The following is an 18,278-nucleotide window of genomic DNA, read 5'->3' on the forward strand; positions in this document are numbered from 1 at the left end:
CTAAAAGACAGTGGCAAAATGTGACGCTTCCATTTTGTCATTGGAAAGTTATGGACTCAAAGCAATGGCAGAGTGTGACGCTTCCACTATGTCATTGGGACAGGGTTTACACGCAGGCAATACATGTGTCAACAAGGTGTTGACTGTGAGCATGTATGTGTCGTACATGTGTCGACACGGTGTCCAGACACCCGAGTGCTGACTGTAAGCATGTACGACATAGGTGCAAACGAGGACGTTTGAGATTTCAAGAGGGGGGTATGTCACCAGTCAGTGGCAATTCCATTTTTGTTTATTTTCTCTTTCTTTGGGGAATTTCGTTTGTTTTACCTTTTGGAAACACCCCTCTTGAAATCTAACTGCCCTGCATTGCATAGACATTGTGGAATTGTTCAGAGAGAGTCCAGGCATGAGGGCTAAAGAGCACCAAGGTTGGACAAGGACTATGGTTAGCCAAAGTGGGGTCATTGGCCAGCCAAAGCGGAATCCTTTGCTACATAGGCTACATTTCAGTTCTGGGTGTGGCTGCAGTGTACAAAGAGGGTCAGATGACCTAGAAGAATGTAATGGCAGAAACTCTTAAATTTTAGGGACTGCTATTTTTGGACGGCAAAATGTCTTCGCGTCATTAAGTGTAGTTTGACACGGGGATCATTTTGTTACTCTGTGGCCAACTCAACAGAGGCTGAGGGTGAGATATTTTTAGACCCGAGGGTCTAAAGCGGGAAAATGCACAAATGAGTGACACTTGGCACTCTGAGGCCAGCTTACTGCTTAAAGAGAAGGCAAAAACGTGAATTTTCAGCTGTGAGCTCGTTTTTGAGTGCTGTCACAGGTGGGAGAGCTTCAATGGAGTGCTGGCTTACCCTCTATGTACAGTGAGGTGCAGGATGTCATGACTTGCACACCTCTCACTGCTCTCTGTCTCCCCTATTCTTTATGGTTATGCCCCTCTAGTGGGCTCATCAGATTGACCATGTACAGTGGTGTGGGTTCATGCGCGATTGCCGAGGCAAGAGCCTCTTGCATAGGTATTGGATTAGCTAGCGGCTAATCCCCCGCAGGTGCAGGTGATTCGGAGAGGTTTCACGTGCGAAATCTTCTCCGATTCAAAGGGCTCGAGGACTTGAGGACTTGCTACGGGTGCGGGAGCTCGAGGACTTGCTACGGATGCGACCGGCACGCGAAACGGAGCCCGAAACAGTGAATTACAGCCTGCTGTGTATTTTTGCAGGTTTAGGGTTTTGGCCCTAAACAGACCCTAATACCCCCAGGAGGTTCGGGGACGCAAGGGGACCGCTGTACAGGTGATCTGGCGCATTTTCAGGGCAGAAAACAGAGAATTCAGCGTGCTGCAGATTCTCGCCAGGTTTTGCAAAGTGTCCGTATGCGTCAAGAAAGTCATCCAATGCGTGGGAATACTGACTGCGAAGGGTCCTAGTACAGTTATGTTGCCGAAATCGGGCCAGAACAGAAGAAATTCAGCCCAGATTGTGCGGGGCAGCTTGTAGGGAACCACAACTTTTATTCCCTCTTTTAAAGAATAAAGAAATACTGAAAGGGGTGCCTATTTAGGGGCCAATCTGGTGTCCGACTCGCATACAGATGCATTCTAGCATCTGTATCCCATTCCCCTCTCTTGTGTCATTATAGCACAGGTAGAATAGACGACTAATAATGGGTGAAAGCTACTTCAAGGTTTGAAGTAAAGTCTACCGTCCTTTTTGAAGTTGATTCTTGACTTGGAGTGTCTAAGTCTGTTACAGTGGTATCAGAGCACGGCCGATTTCTCTTCTACGGGAAATCCGATCCCCGAATTTTTTTCCGCGGCACCTATGGTTTCAGGCAATGATCAATCAACTCCCTCTGCATATCTGGAGATGCGGGCAGGGATCACAACGAAGATTCCGGCACGGAGTATGGCCTGCCTAGGCCTACTCAGGCTGAGCAACTAGAGATGGAGCGTCGTCAATTGATTGGCGATGCAACAAAGATGATGTAACTCCTCTCTTGTGCAGTCCTGCTTGCACAAGTTTCAACCTGCTGATCTTTGGGAACTCTTGGAATAGCCAAAGCTAGACCAAAAGCGTCAAGGTGAAGTTCCAAATTTGAGGGGTATTTGCTAGGTCCTTCCCGCATCCATCCACTTCGCATTCAATGCCGGATAGTTGGTGACTAAGAACTGTCGTTCACTTTACCTTTCTCTTTCCTTTCTTGGTGAGCCAATATCTGTTCCAGAACGAGTATCTCCTCGCTCTCTTCCCCTTCAGGTTGCTCCTCAGGCTCCCTGTCGACTGACACCTGACTCTTGAAATTTTTCAACAGACTCATATAAAAAGCATTGTGAATCTTCCAAGTTTTTGGCAACTTCAGTGTGAAGGAAACATCATTTATCTTCTTGAATCTGGAAAGGGCCATAGTCATTCTTAGCTTTGGAAAAAGCCCCGCCTTTCCTTTTCGTTTCGTGGCGTGCCTTCAAACCGTAAGAGCACTGAATCATCTTCCTTCCGTAGCAAGTCACGTCGAATCTTGTGGGCTGCCCTCTTATGCCGTGCTTGAAACTTCTCAAGAGCCTTGTGCACCTTGGCAAAAGCAGTATCCAGATCTAGATCATACTGATCTGCTTCAAAAAAATTATCCTGGGTCTGAGGAATTCTCTAATCTACTAGCTGATTCCCTTTTTCCTTTCTTTCCTGCCCTGGGACCTGTGGGTGGTGTCTTTCGCTTCCCCTGTCCATTGTCACATTAGTCTCAATCATCGGAGCCCTAAGACACATAATTTTTTATCATGTGATCCCCTTTCTCTGAAATCCTTTGATGAACTTTTTGGTTCCCTTAGTTTGTCGGAACCCTTTGATTCTCCAGAATCCTGTGATGAGCTGTCATCCAATTCCCTTGATTTATTCTTTTCAATCTGGCGGACTTTTGCCTAGTTGAGGTTGATACTATCTTGTCCATAAGATAAGTCAATGAGCCGGCATGTGTTTCAAATCGTTTCTTAGCATGTTGTAGAAGTCTTTGAATAGAGTCAGACTTCTGATTTAGACAACAATCTCGAATCTCATTTGGCACACCACATGGCAAAAAAGTGTTTGTACAATTCCTTTGAAGTAAGATGCCGCTTTTTGCACCCTCGCATGTTTTGAGAACCGTCCTCCAGAGAAGACGATGTCAAACTGTTGTACAAACTCAAGGGCTTGATGGGTGTCTTGGTAGTCTAAAAACGTCTTGAATCTGACGACCCGACTCCCTTCCTTGGACTCCTTGGTTTTCTTGTTGATCTGGTCGCTATTAAAAGAGGACGAACTCTACTCCTCTTAACGGCTAGATGGTTTTTCATGCTTTCTAGACATTCCCATCTACATTTCCAAAAACTGCTTCTGTGACAAGAAGTAGCGTAGACTTTGGTGATTCGTAAAGATTGTATAGTCAGCTCCGAGTAAATAGTGTCGCCACTGAGTAAGAGTATGGATCACTACAATAACTCTTTTTCATAAATTTGTGCAACCATTTCAGGACGTAAAAACATCCTGCTCTCATAAGCAATTACATCGTCTTCTTGCATCAAGATTGCTTCCAAACTGCTACCATAAGCATCACAATAAATTTGAATGGCTTTTGCAAGTCTGGTAAGGCCAACACGAGTCAAGTAGTCAACTTTTCTTTGAGAGTCTCAAAGGCTGCAATCACTGTCGGTCCCAAATAAAAGGAACTCCTTTCTGAGTCAGCATATGCAAAGAAGAAACTTTCTCTGCAAATTTCGGAATGAACTACTGATAAAATGAGCACAAGCCAGGTAAGCTTCAAACCTCATGAACATTCTTCAAATCAGGCCAATAACGAACAGTCTCAATTTTGGCCGGGTCCATCTTTACCTCTACTGCTGAGATGATATGTCTCAGGAAGTGTATCTCGATTCTTAGGGAAGACAAAGCTGCTCTTTTTTGCATTTATAACCAATTTATGCTTCTGCAGTTCATGTAAAATTCTCTAAAAATCCCAAAAGTCATTTGGAAAGCTATCTTGTAGACGTCTTCAGGAGCAATCCAGTTAGGATGATAACCACTCTTCATATCAATTTGGCAAGTAGAATTCTGAAGTCTGTGGAGTATATCATCGATCCTTACGAATGTGGAAATCTGTTCTTGTTCATTGTTTCTTTATTTTGGCCTCGGCTAACTCTGTAAGGTGGCCGGTTCGGTGGTGTACTACCAAGAATCAATCATGTGATCTTCAGGACGTGAAGGAGGCAACTCGTCTGGTACTCCCTTAGAGAAACAGTCAGCCTCAATGTTAGAGTTACACCACCGTTGCTTCACCATTTTGTACAGCTAGTGATTGTCCCGGGTTGGCCACCCATCGCACATCATGTAGATTGCATGGGCGGACACTTTTAGAACGTGTCCGGCCGGTCAATTTCAGAGCCTGGCTGGGTGCACACATTTTTAGCCATTTTTGGGCTTTTATGTTTTTTGCACCAGTTACACATTTTACCCTACCTCAACCGAAGATTCTATAAATAGAATGCTTAGGGTCTTGTAGTCATTCAGATTGTGTATTGAGAGCATCATTTGCAGAGCACTTTTGTTTCCTCTCTCTCTCTCTCTCTCTCTCTCTCTCTCTCTCTCTCTCTCTCTCCCCCTAGCATTTTCGGCGAGCGTGGCTCACACTCTTTCCGTTGCTCACTCTCACATGGTATCAATCGCCAAGACGCGGAGAATTTGCATCGATCCCTCCTCTTGAGGCTAGCTGTAACCGGCCTGTACTTTCAAAAAGGGCGGTAGACTTTAGACTTAACTTTATTTGCTTTCACCCATTTAATTTGTCGCCCCACTTTACCTGTACTTTCAAGACACAACAAAGGGGAAAGGGATACACGCTGCTAGAATGCACCTGTATGAGAAGATCGACAATAGATTGGCCCCTAACTTAGGCGCCCCTTTCGGTATTTCTTTATTGTTTAAAAGAGGGAATAAACGCTGTGTTTCCCTACAAGCTGCCCCGCACAAGCTTGGCTGAATTTCAACTATTCCGGCCCGATTTCGGCAGCATAACTGTACTAGGACACTTCACTGTCAATATTCCCACGCATTGACTGACTTTCCCGACGCATACGGGCACTTTGCAAGACCTGGCGAGGATCTGCAGCACGCTGAATTCTCTGTTTTCAGCCCCGAAAATGCACCAGATCACCTGTACAACGGTCCCCTCGCATCCCCGAACCTCCTGGGGGTATTAGGGACCGTTTAGGGCCAAAACCCTAAACCTGCAAAAATACACAGCAAGCTGTAATTTACTGTTTCGGACCGTTTCGCGTGCCGGTCGCATGCGTAGCAAGTCCTCGAGCTCCCGCACTTGTAGGGCTACTTGCCCTTTGAATCGGACGAGATTTCTAGCGTGAAACCTCTCCGAATTCACCTGTGGGGGATTAGCCGCTAGCTAATCCAATACCTGTGCAAGAGGCTCTTGCCTCGGCAATTGCGCATGAACCCACACAATTGTACATTGGTCAATTGAAAAGCCCACTAGTGGGGCATAACATACTGCCATAGGGGGGAGAGAGGGCAGTGCCTAGCGTGCAGGGCATCACTCCTGGCACCGCACTGTACATAGGAGGGAAAGGAAGCACTCCATAGCTCTTAACCTGTGACAAAATCTGCAAATGAGCCTCTTTCCCCTTCAAATTCAGCGCCACCTTCTCTTGCATGAGGAAAGTGCACAGAAATGTGCCACTTGGCACATTTACAAGTCATTTCCCGTTTCGGGGTTGCCGCCTAAAAATCTCCCAACCGGTTGCGCAGTTGACTTCACGGCAGAGTAAGAAAATGTTCCCCTTGTCATTCCGGAGGTAATGACGCAAACCCATTTTCAGGTCCCAAAATAGCAGTTCCCTAAATTTTAGGAGATGCTGCCATTGTATCTTTCTAGGTCATCTGACCCCCTTTGTACACTGCAGCCACACCCAGAATTGAAATGTAGCATCTATAGCAAAGGATTCCAGTTTGGCTAGTCAATGACCCCCTTTTGGCTAACCATAGTCCTTGTCCAACCTTAGTGCTCTCTTGCCCTAAGGCTTGGACTCCCTCTGGACAGTTCCACACTAGCTATGCAATGCAGGGCAGTTAGATTTCCCGAGGGGTGTTTCCAAAAAGTGAAAGTAAATAAATAATAAGAAAGAAATCAACAAAAAGGATAGATAGTAGTCACACGCTGGTGACACTAGCGCTAGCACTCTTGCCGGTTTCCATCTCGGTGCTGATCAACGTTTTTTCAGCCCTAGCGTTTTTTTTTTTGCAAGAGCAGCCAACGTTTTTGCATCCTCAGCCTGATCTGGAACGTCCCTCTCTAGCGCTCCCCTTCAGCAGCAAAAAATGCACCCAAGTCGGCATCAGATCAGCCTGTGTTCTTCAGACCAGGTTGCGTTTTCTGGACAGATCTGTGTTTTCAGATCTTGTTGCGTTTTCTGTGCACTTGCTGCGTTTTCTACAAACGCTATGCCTCTTGCACGATCGGGAGCAGCCACGACTTGCACGGAGACCCTTCTATTGACAGGCACTTGCAAATCTTCACCTTGGACAAGTATCTACACTCAATCGGCACCATTTTGGTACTTATTACTTGTTGTCTTTTTTCTCTGTTTTAAGCCCCTAGATGGTTGAAAAGTGCGAGAACCCTCTCCTCTGATACTCTGCACGCTCCCGTATCGAGCGATGGCGTATAGGCGCGCTGAAATCTCTAAAACAGCAGCGTTTTCAGCACCCTTTGCAGCGGATTTTAGGGCGGACAGCATGCTGAATTTTTACCCTTTGTGCTGTTGATCACTCCCTTGCTGGTCAAGACACCATCCGGTGGTTTTCTGAGCGGTTATTTTTGATTGCTACAGCATTGAAGGCAGTACCTTCACCGGCGACTTGCGATCTTATCGATCTACCTCTGGGACTACTCTCTTGAGCACGTGACATGTCGACTCCGAAGCAGAAGGGACAACAACAACAGTCCCAGAGGGGGGCAACTACGTCTTCTACGACTACGGCCACTTCCACTACTGCGACTATGTCGGCATCTACCAACGCTACATCCAACAATTATGCCCTCACCCAGTTTGTTGAGGAGAAGAAGTTGGATTTACACAACTATTCTGTGTGGAGGACACGTGTCCGTACAATTATCGCCTACCATTGACTCTGGGAATGGTTGAATGATTTCACCCATTCGACTACTCAGCCTTCCTTTCCTACCGCCACTCAGACCCAGATCGACGAGTGGGTGGATCGGGACATACGAGTCTTCACCTTTCTTATTATGAACCTCTCGGACAGCATCACGAAGGAAGTTTCCAAAGAGGAGCATGCACATCCATTATGGAGGTGGATTCTTGACCTGTTTGAGGAGACTAGACATATCATACTTGAACGGGAGTTGTACAACCTCCAGTTCAAGGATTTCAACTCACTCGATGGGTTGGCCTGTCGTATGCTGGAACTCTGGGACGACCTTCTCTCTGCCGTAGGCGATATCACCTCGGCACGCATGGCTGGCCTTCTACTATTCAAGCTTCCCCCACTCTTTGATCCCTATTTTCAAAGTTTGCCCACATCTGGAAGCACCTCTTTTCCCACTTGGGACGAGATTCTCCCTTCCCTTAATCAAATCGAGGGGCACTCCGCATTCCGAGCCGGAGGTGCTGTTGATGCAGAAGGAGCTTTGATAGCTCAAGGAGGTAACAAGAAAGGTAAAGGTAAGAAGAAGAACAAGGACATCGAATGTTACCATTGCCACAAGAAAGGGCACAGAGAATCAGAATGCAGAAAGAGGAAGCGAGAGGAGGCCAACAGGGAGAAACATACAGCCTCGATTGCAGGTGTAGCCTCTCACGAAAGGGCGAGGATTGCTCTTGTCGCGGCGATGGACCACGCTCTTGCTACATCGCAGTCAGGTACTTGGGTTGTTGACAGTGGAGCCACCACTCACACGACTCCCCAACAGTCATGGTTTAGCTCTCTCAGGGAGACACACGGGCAGACTGTCACTATGGGTGAAAACCATTAGATTCCAGTGTCTGGCATAGGCCAGATTATCCTCTTTCGTTCTACCTCAGACCCGAAGTTTAGTTCAGTGGAGGCGCGTTACGTTCTGAACATGGCCTTCAACCTCCTCTCTGTGTCGAGTTTGGATTCTCAGTGAGCTGACATACGCTTTGGGAGTGGCACAATCACCTTTTATGATTCTACGACAGGTACTATCCTTGCACGCGGTGAGCGCGATGGTTCCCTATGTACTGCCTCACTGCTCTTCTGTCTCGGACCGTGGAGTCTTCTTCTCTATGGCATGCATGGTTTGGATATCTATGTTATCAGCAGCTTCAACAGGTTGCTAGGACCTCTAGGGTGGAGGATTTACCAACGATACGCTCCTCATCAGGCGTATGCGAGGCTTGCCAAATGGGCAATCAACACAGGGTTGCCTTTCCAAAGGAGGCATCCAACAGAGCTTCGGCACCACTTGCATTGGTTCACATTGGTCTGTGACTCTATGTGGCCCGATGAGCACTCCTTCATTTTCTGGCTCACAATTTTTGCTTGTGCTTGTGAATAATTTCAACAGGTATACTTGGGCTTCGTTCCTAAAGCTCAAGTCGGAGGCTTTTTGTTTCATTCGAAATTGGAAGACGATGGTTGAAAAGGAGAAGGACTTGCACGTCAAATATATTCGCTCAGGCAGAGGGGGTGAGTTCACATTGAAGGACTTTGCACAGTGGTGCAAGTCAGAGGGCATCCAGCACCAGCTGACTACTCCTTACACTCCTTCCCAAAATGGAGTTGTTGAGCGAAAGAATCGGATTATCATAGAGATGGCTCGTGCGATGCTTGCGCATGCTTTTTTGCCTCGGGTTTACTAGACAGAGGCGTGCAACACGGCGGTTTACATCCATAACCGTTCTCTACCCATGCTTTGCAGGACATGACTCCTTATCATGCTTACTACGGGCGCAACCCCTCGGTCTCACACTTTCGAGTTTTTGGGTGTCCGGCCTTTGTCCATGTGCCAAAGGAGAAGTGACAGAAGTTAGACTTAAAGGCGAAGAAGCTCATCTTCCTGGGCTATTCACGAGAGTCTGATGGATATCGTTCTTTACAATCCTGACGCCAAGGCCACCACAATTAGCCGTGATGTGACTTTCATGGAGCTCTTCAACACACCTGCAGAGGGGGCAACATCCAAGCCTATACCTTCTCTACCTCCTTCTCGTCCACCTCCTACACCTAATCCTACCCCTGTTCCTGTTCATGTTCCCTCTACACCGCAGCCAGTTACTTCACCCGATCATGCCATGTCATATTTCGATTTTGATATGGATGATGGTTTTCCTTCGATGGAGACGGTCCCACTTCGCAAGGAGAGGTTAGTACCTGGTTGGCTCTACTCTATGGTTTCTTCCTCTGGAGTCACAAAGTTACTAGACTCGCCAAACCTTAGACAACCTTGACGTTCTGCACGCTTTAAGGTTAGACAAGTTCATGATGGCGCAGAGTTCGTGAACTTTGCACTCATGTCTCAGATTCAGGCTTCACCAGTTGAGCCTTCCTCGGTGGAGAAAGCACTCATGCACGATCGCTGGAAGCATGCCATGCAGACAGAGATGGACGCTATTTAGCGGAATAAAACCTTGACTTTGGTTCCAAGGCCCAACAAGCAGAAGGTGGTTTCTACGAAATGGATTTTCAAGACAAGAATCCAAGTCGATCATGAAAGCTATGGAGACGTGTTTCGCGTTTTCGACGCTCGTGGCTCATTCTCTTTTCGCTGCTCACTCTCACACTCAGCTTGTAGAGAATCTTGTCGTTGCTTTTCGAGGTCAAACATATTCGACCTTTCAGTTTTTTTTTTTCCATCAAGTACAATCTCTTTGCCCTTCTCATTCGTCAAAGTCACTTTCTTCGCCGGATAGTCAACCACGATGTTGTTCTTGTGATACGAAGGGATTCCTAGGAGGACATCACACCCTTCCAAAGGCATGATATAAAAAAATCCTCGTGCCCTAAATACCCCTGACAATGCAAACGAAGTTTGCCAATGACAGGTGTAATGGCAACATCTCGTTCGGGTGCTGTTAGAACTGCCTTCGCCTGTTGCCTTAGCCTATTGAGCGAAATTCCAAGTCGAGCCGCCAATGAAGTGGGCCTTGGCTCCTCCTATCAAAGAAAATGAGGGCTTCTTGATTCTTCGTTTTGCCCCATGTGCAGCAAAGTTTTGTGCTTTCGTTCATCTGATTCGGGTCGGTCCCCACGCAATGTGGTACCAATCCTGCTTTCATCTTTCCTTTCGGCTGTTGCTCTGTAACTTTCTAGCTTATCTTCTGGTGGTCCTTTGGTTCGTCTTCTGTTCAAGAGTTCTGTCTGGTTCTTCCTGCGAGCACAGGTTCCCTTGTCTGCACTGGTCTGTCCTTTCAACTTTTCTCTCGACTTGAGAGGAGAAGGGCCTCACGCCATCTCGAGTAAATTTCATCAATCGGGTAATTTTTCAAGTGTTTCGCAAGTCTCGGGTCTCTGGAGTACTTGATCTATCTTTTCACACATGAGTCAACCTGCAATTGACGTTTGTACTTCGCTCTGGCAAAATTTTCCACCAAGAATCTGTCCAAATCTTCATTCTTTTCTTCAGATTCCGTGCAGGATTTCAACTTTCCTTTTGCCTGTCCATCTAAACTGGTTATCTTTGTCAAATTCTCCGAGAGAACTTTATGGCTTATGTTGTGTAAGACATAGCGATGAAGATGGAAGCGTGCTCGATGCGTGATGTATGAAGGGTGGGAGTGAGAATCTTTTTATGATCTGATACCACGGTAACAAACTTGGATACTCCAAGTGAGAAATCAATAGCAACACACGAACAAAAACTTAATAATCACTGAACTTTGAGAGAGAGAGAGAGAGAGAGAGAGAGAGAGAGAGAGAGAGAGAGAGAGAGAGAGAGAGAGAGAGAGAGAGAGAGAGAGAGAGTCGACACGGCCCTGCGTAGTCCTGTGCCCAGAGGTATTGGCCCCAACGTCTTGCGCCTCTTTCGGTATTTATTTTTCCCTAATCGTTGCAAAGTACAACTCTCGAGGGACCTTTGCTCTCAGACTTTGCGTCCAGATGCCCTGAAGAGTGATGCCCTTGGGTCCTTTTTATTCTTAGAAGGGATGCCCCAAAAAGCCAGCATCGCAAATTGCGGAATTTTCACACGGCTGTCAGCGCAAAATCTAGGACTGTCCGTACAGTCTGCCACGTCAACATGTCAGTGCTTTTTGTGGGGTTCCGTATGGTAGCCACGTTAGCAGACTGCCACATCATTGTTACAAGTGTGTCTTGGCAGTACCGCCACGTCATCAGTTTGTGACAGCTTGGTAGCTATAAACATCCACCACTGCATGGCATTGCCTCTGAGAAAAAAAAAGTGGATTGGAAAATATTTGATCCTTCTCTTGCAAGTGATCTTTATGGTGTATGCCTTGTAAGACAGAGCGATGAGAACAAGAACGTGCCCGATGCGCGATGAAGTAAGGGTGGGAGTGGCTAATAACTCCGGGGTCGGGCCATGAAGATTCTTCGAATAAAATTCCAGTAGACTTTGGCAGCGCCGGTTTGCTCTTTCTGCTTTGTGGTGGTACCGGTATGCTTTCAGAAAAGCACATGCTTGAAGCTCTGATACCACTGTCACGAGACGGGCACCGCGTGCCAATAGAAAAGAATAGAGTGAACAGACTTTTAACACTTCAACAACAAATGAACTGAAAGAGATAGACATCACAGGGAGTGGCGGAGTTCCACCCCGAGAGAGCACTGGCCCCAAACCTTGGCACCCCTTTCGGTATTTCTTTATATTACTCCATCCTTTGCACCTCATGCGGAGCATGCTAGAGAATGAGCCCTTGGCTCATATTCAAAGACCCTTGGCCTATGAAAAGTAGTTTACATGAAAAGCTATAAACTCAAAAGCATATGGTCCAAAAGCGGGTGACTGAAAGTTGTCAGTGTGTTTTGCTAGAGCTGCCACGTGGCACTGTCAGCACGAATTGTGGGGTTGTCCGTACAATTTGCCACCACGTCAGCAGGTCAACGACAATGAGCGCGTCTTGGGGAGTTCCGTTCAACAACCACGTCATCATCTTCTATGCTTTGTGTGTGTTGGCCCCGCTTTAGTTTTAGTGCCTTTAGGTCCCCTGGGCCCCATTAGACGGGGTCCCATAAGTTGGTAGGACTTCTTCTTCTTCTTCTGTTTCTTTGTCTTAGGGTTTAAGCCCCTTGGCCGGGATCTGCAGGTTGGCTCCCTTCTTCAGGCTTGACACATCAGCAATTTGTGACACTACCTCCGCCATGCTGGAGGTAGTGAGGAGACTGTAACTGGCAACCCGCATATGACACTGGGTCGAGGAAGCGGGAATATCAGAAGAGCAGATCCAGACGAGGCAGAAACAACTATCGATGCTCAGACGTTGACACTTTGTCTGCTAACGAGTTTGATTCCTATACTTTTTGATAATGTCTTTGACCAGAAGAGGTATCACATGATTGGAGAACCTAAGTACGACAATTTTGAACAAAGAAGAGGAAAGAAGGAATTTAAGGATGGGGTCAAAGCATCAAGTTCGATTCGATTTCTAGTCACATGGATACCCATCGAGCTCTTTCTTTTATTCAACAGTTTTATACTGCTTTTTCAAGAGGCAATTTGATAGAAGTTTCGAAGGTTCGGAAGGGACTTCCCTTCTCAAAGGGAATGCTCAGACTTGGTGGTCCATGCTTTTATTGCATGAAGGAGCGCAAAGAACCTCTGTAAAGTTCAAAAAGCTGTCCTCTTCTATTTGGTTAACTCCCCCGTTTGAAGAAGATGTGCTGACGGCTGCAAATGAAAGAGGAAGACATTATCTCGACTTACAATCAAAGATATTGGGACACATTTTTATTGGTGGCTTGTTTCGTAAAGGTCTCCTCAAAGGAGCAAATGGAACGTTATTGCCGTGGCTTACCTAAAGAGAGTTGGAGATACTGTCTCAAATAGCAGTCTTCTAGTATTCAGAGACTCACGGAACATGTGATGGATTTTTTCTCATTACGGATAGGTTTCATTGCCCTATGCTGCAAATGAGCTAGTGACTAAAACTGCATAGAAAGTCATCAAAGGATAAAAGGAAATCCTAGAAGACGTAGAAGAAATCTTCCAATTAACATCTTTTAGAGTAGAAGGTAGAGTATTGCAAGCAAGGCAAGTGCTTTGGTTTTGAGAGGCAAACACATCTTAGCAAAGTGCCCCAAAGAAGGATGAAAATGAAGACAAATCGTAATCTCAAAAGCAGCAGAAGAGCGAGCAAAGAAAGGGAAAACCAAGGTTGGACTTCCTTTAGATTTCATCGAGACGCTTGAGGGTCACTTTGATCCCAAAACTCGGCCTTGCAAGACGTGGGGCAAGGTGTAGGACCAAGAAGCGCTAATCTTCCTTCATAGCAAAGCCAATTCTATCTCGATTGAGATGGTTGCTTGATTAGGGATCAAGCGTGAAGACATTGGGCCACAAATGGTCCAATAGATGGAGTGGTGGCGGCACAAGGCCATGCATTGTTATGCTTGTTATTGGTAAGCTACGGCTACATTGTCAGGGTTACATAGGGCATAAAGACTTCAATATCATGCCTGCAGAAGGGTGCGATGTTTGGTTAGTGATGCGAGGCACGCCCAGGACAATGTTGTGGTGGATTGTGGGGTATAGAAATCAAGTTGAAGAATAGCAAGGGTCTGGAAATAGTGACATATAAAAATGAAATGCGAATGAAGACCCCTTGTATTGACTTCGGCCATTTCTAAATTAACGAAATCAAGTCTTTTTGTTTACGTGATCTTCTATAATAATGCGGATGAGAATAAGGATTCCAATTTGTTGGAGCTAGTAGTTGGAGCGACAAAGGTTTTTGGAAGCTCAAGAAGGCGATTGTTTTCCAGAGCTTATTTTATATTCATTTAGGTGTATTTTTTAGTCGTGTAGCGGACATTGAGACTTAACATTATGCAATTTCCGTTTGAGTTATGACCAATTGATATTGTGCTGATTCTTTCAATCTTTCGTGGTGCGTATTGCTTGTGAACTATTATCATTTTTGTGCGAATTTTTCCTATTTGATGCTTCTTTTAGTGCCAAGCTACACTATGACTGAGTCTGCCTTGCATCTCTAGAGTTATGACAAAAACTCAATACGCAAATCTTTGTAATGATGTATGCTCGTGTGTGTGGGTGTGTGTGTGTGCGGACGCGCGTGATGTGTGGGAGCATATATTGGTGCCTAGTTCTACACCTACTATTGGGCACTGACAACGTTAGTGGGGATGTCATACTATTTGGTCAATACTAGACATGATGGAGCTTGTCCTTATTGAGTCTATACCTTGCACTTTTCTTTAAAGGTGAATATGGGCTCATCTTGGATCCATCTAGGTTTATTGTTTCAGAGGGTTTGGTTGGCGAGTTACCACCAAAAGACCAAAGGATCATACATAGATCCGATCTGTGGCAGTACTCGTTGACTAGACCTCCCTAAAGAGTGAGCCTAGCTCAACAAGAAGAGATCATGAGCCAAGTATTTTAGACCTTTTGGAGTAAGAATTGATCCAGCATCATAGTACATCACCTTTTTGTTTTCCGGTTTTGTTTGTTCAGAAGAAAGATGGATTCTAGAAGATGTTCATCAATTACGTGGCTCTCAACAAGATCACCATCAAGAACAGGTTTTAAATACCAAGGATCAATGATATACTTGACAATCCAAATGACATCCTGTTACAGGCTTGGACACTTCAAGCGAGAAATCAATAGCAACACACGTATAGAAACTGCAAAATAACTGAACTATACGAAAGAGAGAGAATGTCGACACGACACAACAGAGTTCCTCGCCGAGATGCACTGGCCCCAAATATTGCCGCCCCTTTCGGTATTTCTTTATTATTTCTCATAGCAAAGTACAACTCGCGAGTGTCCTCTGCTCTCAGCCTCTATGTCCAGATGCCTTGCAGAATGAGGCCCTAGGGGCTCTTGTAAACTTACAAGGGTTGCCCTAAAGCAGAGCCCCAAAAGCATCAGGTTCAAAATCACTGTGACCCAAACACAACTGTTCTCAAAAGCTCATGTAAAAACTGCCACGTCAATAGCCATCAGAAATTCTCGCACCTGCCACGTGGCTTCAGTATCGCAAATTGCGGGATTCCGTACAATCTTGCCACGTGGCATGTCAGCACGTTTTATGAGCAGCTAGGCCAGAGATCAAGCTTCTGGTTCCTAGGGTTTTAGGCCCCACGGCCGGTGCTTAGAAGTTCTATAAGTTGGTTGGCTCAGTTTCTCTTGTCCACTCGGCCATTTCTCTTCCACTAGGTCATGCCACGTCATCACTTTGTGAGCGATCTTGATCTTGATGTGATGATAGCCACTCTTAAGATGAATCTATTAAAACAACTAGAACCCTATAATCTATCAAGATTTGGTTGTAGTGCAAGATTGGTAGACTCTTTTGAATATACATGATGTAAGAAGCTTTTTGACACTATGCTCTGACTATAGACTGATCATTTGATATTTTGCGGCTAGTTTCTTTGCGGAATTGAAGTGGTGAAGATTTAGATTTCACACTTTACAAATCTTTACTTCTTTCCTTGCTTGAATGTGTGCTACTTAGCACGAGTGATGGTTCCTGTTATTGCTTTGTAGAGAGAGAGAGAGAGAGAGAGAGAGAGAGAGAGAGAGAGAGAGAGAGAGAGAGAGAGAGAGAGAGAGAGAGAGAGAGAGAGAGAGAGAGAGAGAGAGAGAGAGAGAGAGACCCAATGGGTCCCACTAAACTCTCTCAAGGACCCCACACACCGTTGCCGATGTGATATTTGCCTTTGATTGCATAAATGGAATGGACACACATGCAATACCTCTACTGACTCGAATGGGGAATGTCGCCGCGGTAACACTTTAAAACGAAGCACCTCCGGGCTGATTTGATGCTCCTTTGGATCCGTCTCGATGAGGGGTTACTGATGGCCACCAAGGGGTAGATCTGGGGCTGAATTGTGCTCTGGATGTGAGAGGAATGAAGGGCTAAATCCTGGCAGCAAAAAGGCAGCAGATATGTTGTGTTATGCAGGGCTGAAAATGTAGATGATGGAGTCGTTACAGGCTTGGACACTCCAAGCGAGAGAGTTCCTATTACACACTAGTCATGGCCATCTGCCCCCATTCATATCCAGCATGAGATGCTATGAAAGGAGTAAGCAGCATAACGCAGTAGAGCTAACCTCAATTCTGTTCTGAGAGGTTTCATGGCTGTATTGTATATTCAAACTTCAAAACAGTGTGTCTTACGAAGTTTGGATCAAATAAATCGAATTGTTCTCAATTGTAAGAGCTCTTTTTTCATTGATACATTCAGTTACTCAGTAGTATTTGAATGAACTCTAAACCCTTTTTGAGTGGACGTCTGTTGTCATGCCTTCTTTTACTTATTGCTGGAATTTTCTGACATAAAATTCTTTCCCTCCTTTCTCATAGTATGAGAAACCTTTTGCATCACTCTCTTCTTGTGTCTTCTCACTGAAGGATCTTAATGTTTCTTTATGCAGTTACAGAGAAAGAGCTAACCAGGGCCAAAAACTCCACAGTATCATCTGTTTTGATGAATTTGGAGTCTCGGGTATTTTCTGAGTTTCAAAATGTTATGGTGCTATCAGGTTTAAGAAAAGTGGTCTGCTTATAGTACCATCTCCTGCAGGTGATTGTGACAGAGGACATTGGAAGGCAAATGTTAACGTATGGTCACAGGTAAGATTTTCTTATATACTGTAGTTGATGCATTCAGCAACCTTGGTAGGTTCTTCATGAAACAAGTTCTTTGCACTTGCAGGAAGCCTGTTCAGAGCTTTGTCGATCAAGTTAATGCTCTCACCATAGCCGATATACAAGGAATTTTATTGAAGGTTCTAAAGACACCTCTAACAATGGCCTCTTGGGGTGATGGTATGGATTCTTTAAACACATTTTTACTTACTCGTAGATGTCACGTTACTCGTTTTCATTATTGTGGGATTCGAAAACTGTGTTTTCGTGATTTTTGATAGTCATGCTACTTATTCAAGTTTCATTCATTAGGATTTCTGGTCTTGATTTTGCCAATCAATCTTGCCTTGTTGGCTGTTAAAAAATGCTGTTCGTTCAAGAATTCTAAATATGCTATTGGCATACATCCTTCTTTAGTGCTAGGCTTCATTATGGTAGAGTCTGCCCTGCATCTCTATAGTTCTGACAGAAACTTAGTATGCAGATCTTTGTACTGATGTATGCTCATGTGTTTGTGTTGTGTCAGTGTGTGGGAGCATATATTAGTACCTAGTTCTACACTCACTGTTGGGCACTGATGACATCAGTGGGGATGTCGTAGTATTTAGTCACTACTAAGCAAGATAGAGCTGATGGTTGTATTGGCTTGTGGATGACTACCATGAGTCTAAATCTTGCACTTTCTTGGGTGAATCTTGGCATCCTGGATTCACCTAGATACGTCCTTCATCATGACCACTTTGTACCTCAGCCATGACTTTCTTCTTTAAGAAAAAAAGAAAACCGGAGGCCTATTTAGCATCCTCAAAACCAATTTTGTCTGTGAGTTACCCATAGATTAGGCCAGCCACTGATAAAAACTGGACAAAAGCCATACAAGGTACAATTGAAATCATTGGACACGACTACCAAGCGCAAAGGTCATATCATTTAACATTGAATCAAAAACTACACGAGGAGGTAAGGAACTCCCTATGTGGTAGAAGTTAGGGGCTTATGAAAAAATGCCTTGGCAACCTAAAAGACGAGGGGGAAAACTTTAGGAAGAATTTGGAAGCTTTTGAAAGATGGGGCTAAAAAACAACCAAATAGTTGCACAGCTGATTGAAAACTGGGACATAAGAACGAATTCTCTGATCACCAGCCAAAATGTACCATGTTGAACAGATTTGAGCCAAGATGAGAGTGAAGAAGTCGTCGAAGGCCAAAGCTGAGACAATCGCCATCAGCTCCGTGGGAGAGGATGGGAAGAGATCGAGAACAGGGCAACCGAAGGTATGCCATCTCTCTCTCTCTCTCTCTCTCTCATCCAAAAGTCGAACACTCCCTCTCAGATCTTGGGTGTGCAACAAGTCCCGTGATCAGGGGCCACAAAGAGTGATGAAGAAATGTGACAAGTCCAGTTGTCAACAACAAAGACCATCACAATGTCAAGT

At 45.3% G+C, this 18,278-nt stretch overlaps 1 protein-coding gene across 1 annotated transcript in view; it reads left to right on the forward strand.

The window, feature by feature from the left end:
• The window catches only part of LOC147431149 (mitochondrial-processing peptidase subunit alpha-like), a 61,284-nt gene that overhangs the window by 15,318 nt on the left and 27,688 nt on the right, over positions 1 to 18,278 (forward strand). Inside the window, exons 10-12 of the mRNA XM_086493802.1 lie at positions 16,629 to 16,699; positions 16,778 to 16,827; positions 16,910 to 17,022. Coding sequence (XP_086349928.1) covers positions 16,629 to 16,699; positions 16,778 to 16,827; positions 16,910 to 17,022 — 234 coding nt within the window. The remainder of the gene's footprint in view (positions 1 to 16,628; positions 16,700 to 16,777; positions 16,828 to 16,909; positions 17,023 to 18,278) is intronic.

Source organism: Adiantum capillus-veneris, chromosome 21 (assembly GCF_014529385.1).
Source record: "Adiantum capillus-veneris isolate H3 chromosome 21, ASM1452938v2, whole genome shotgun sequence".
NCBI lineage: Eukaryota > Viridiplantae > Streptophyta > Polypodiopsida > Polypodiales > Pteridaceae > Adiantum > Adiantum capillus-veneris.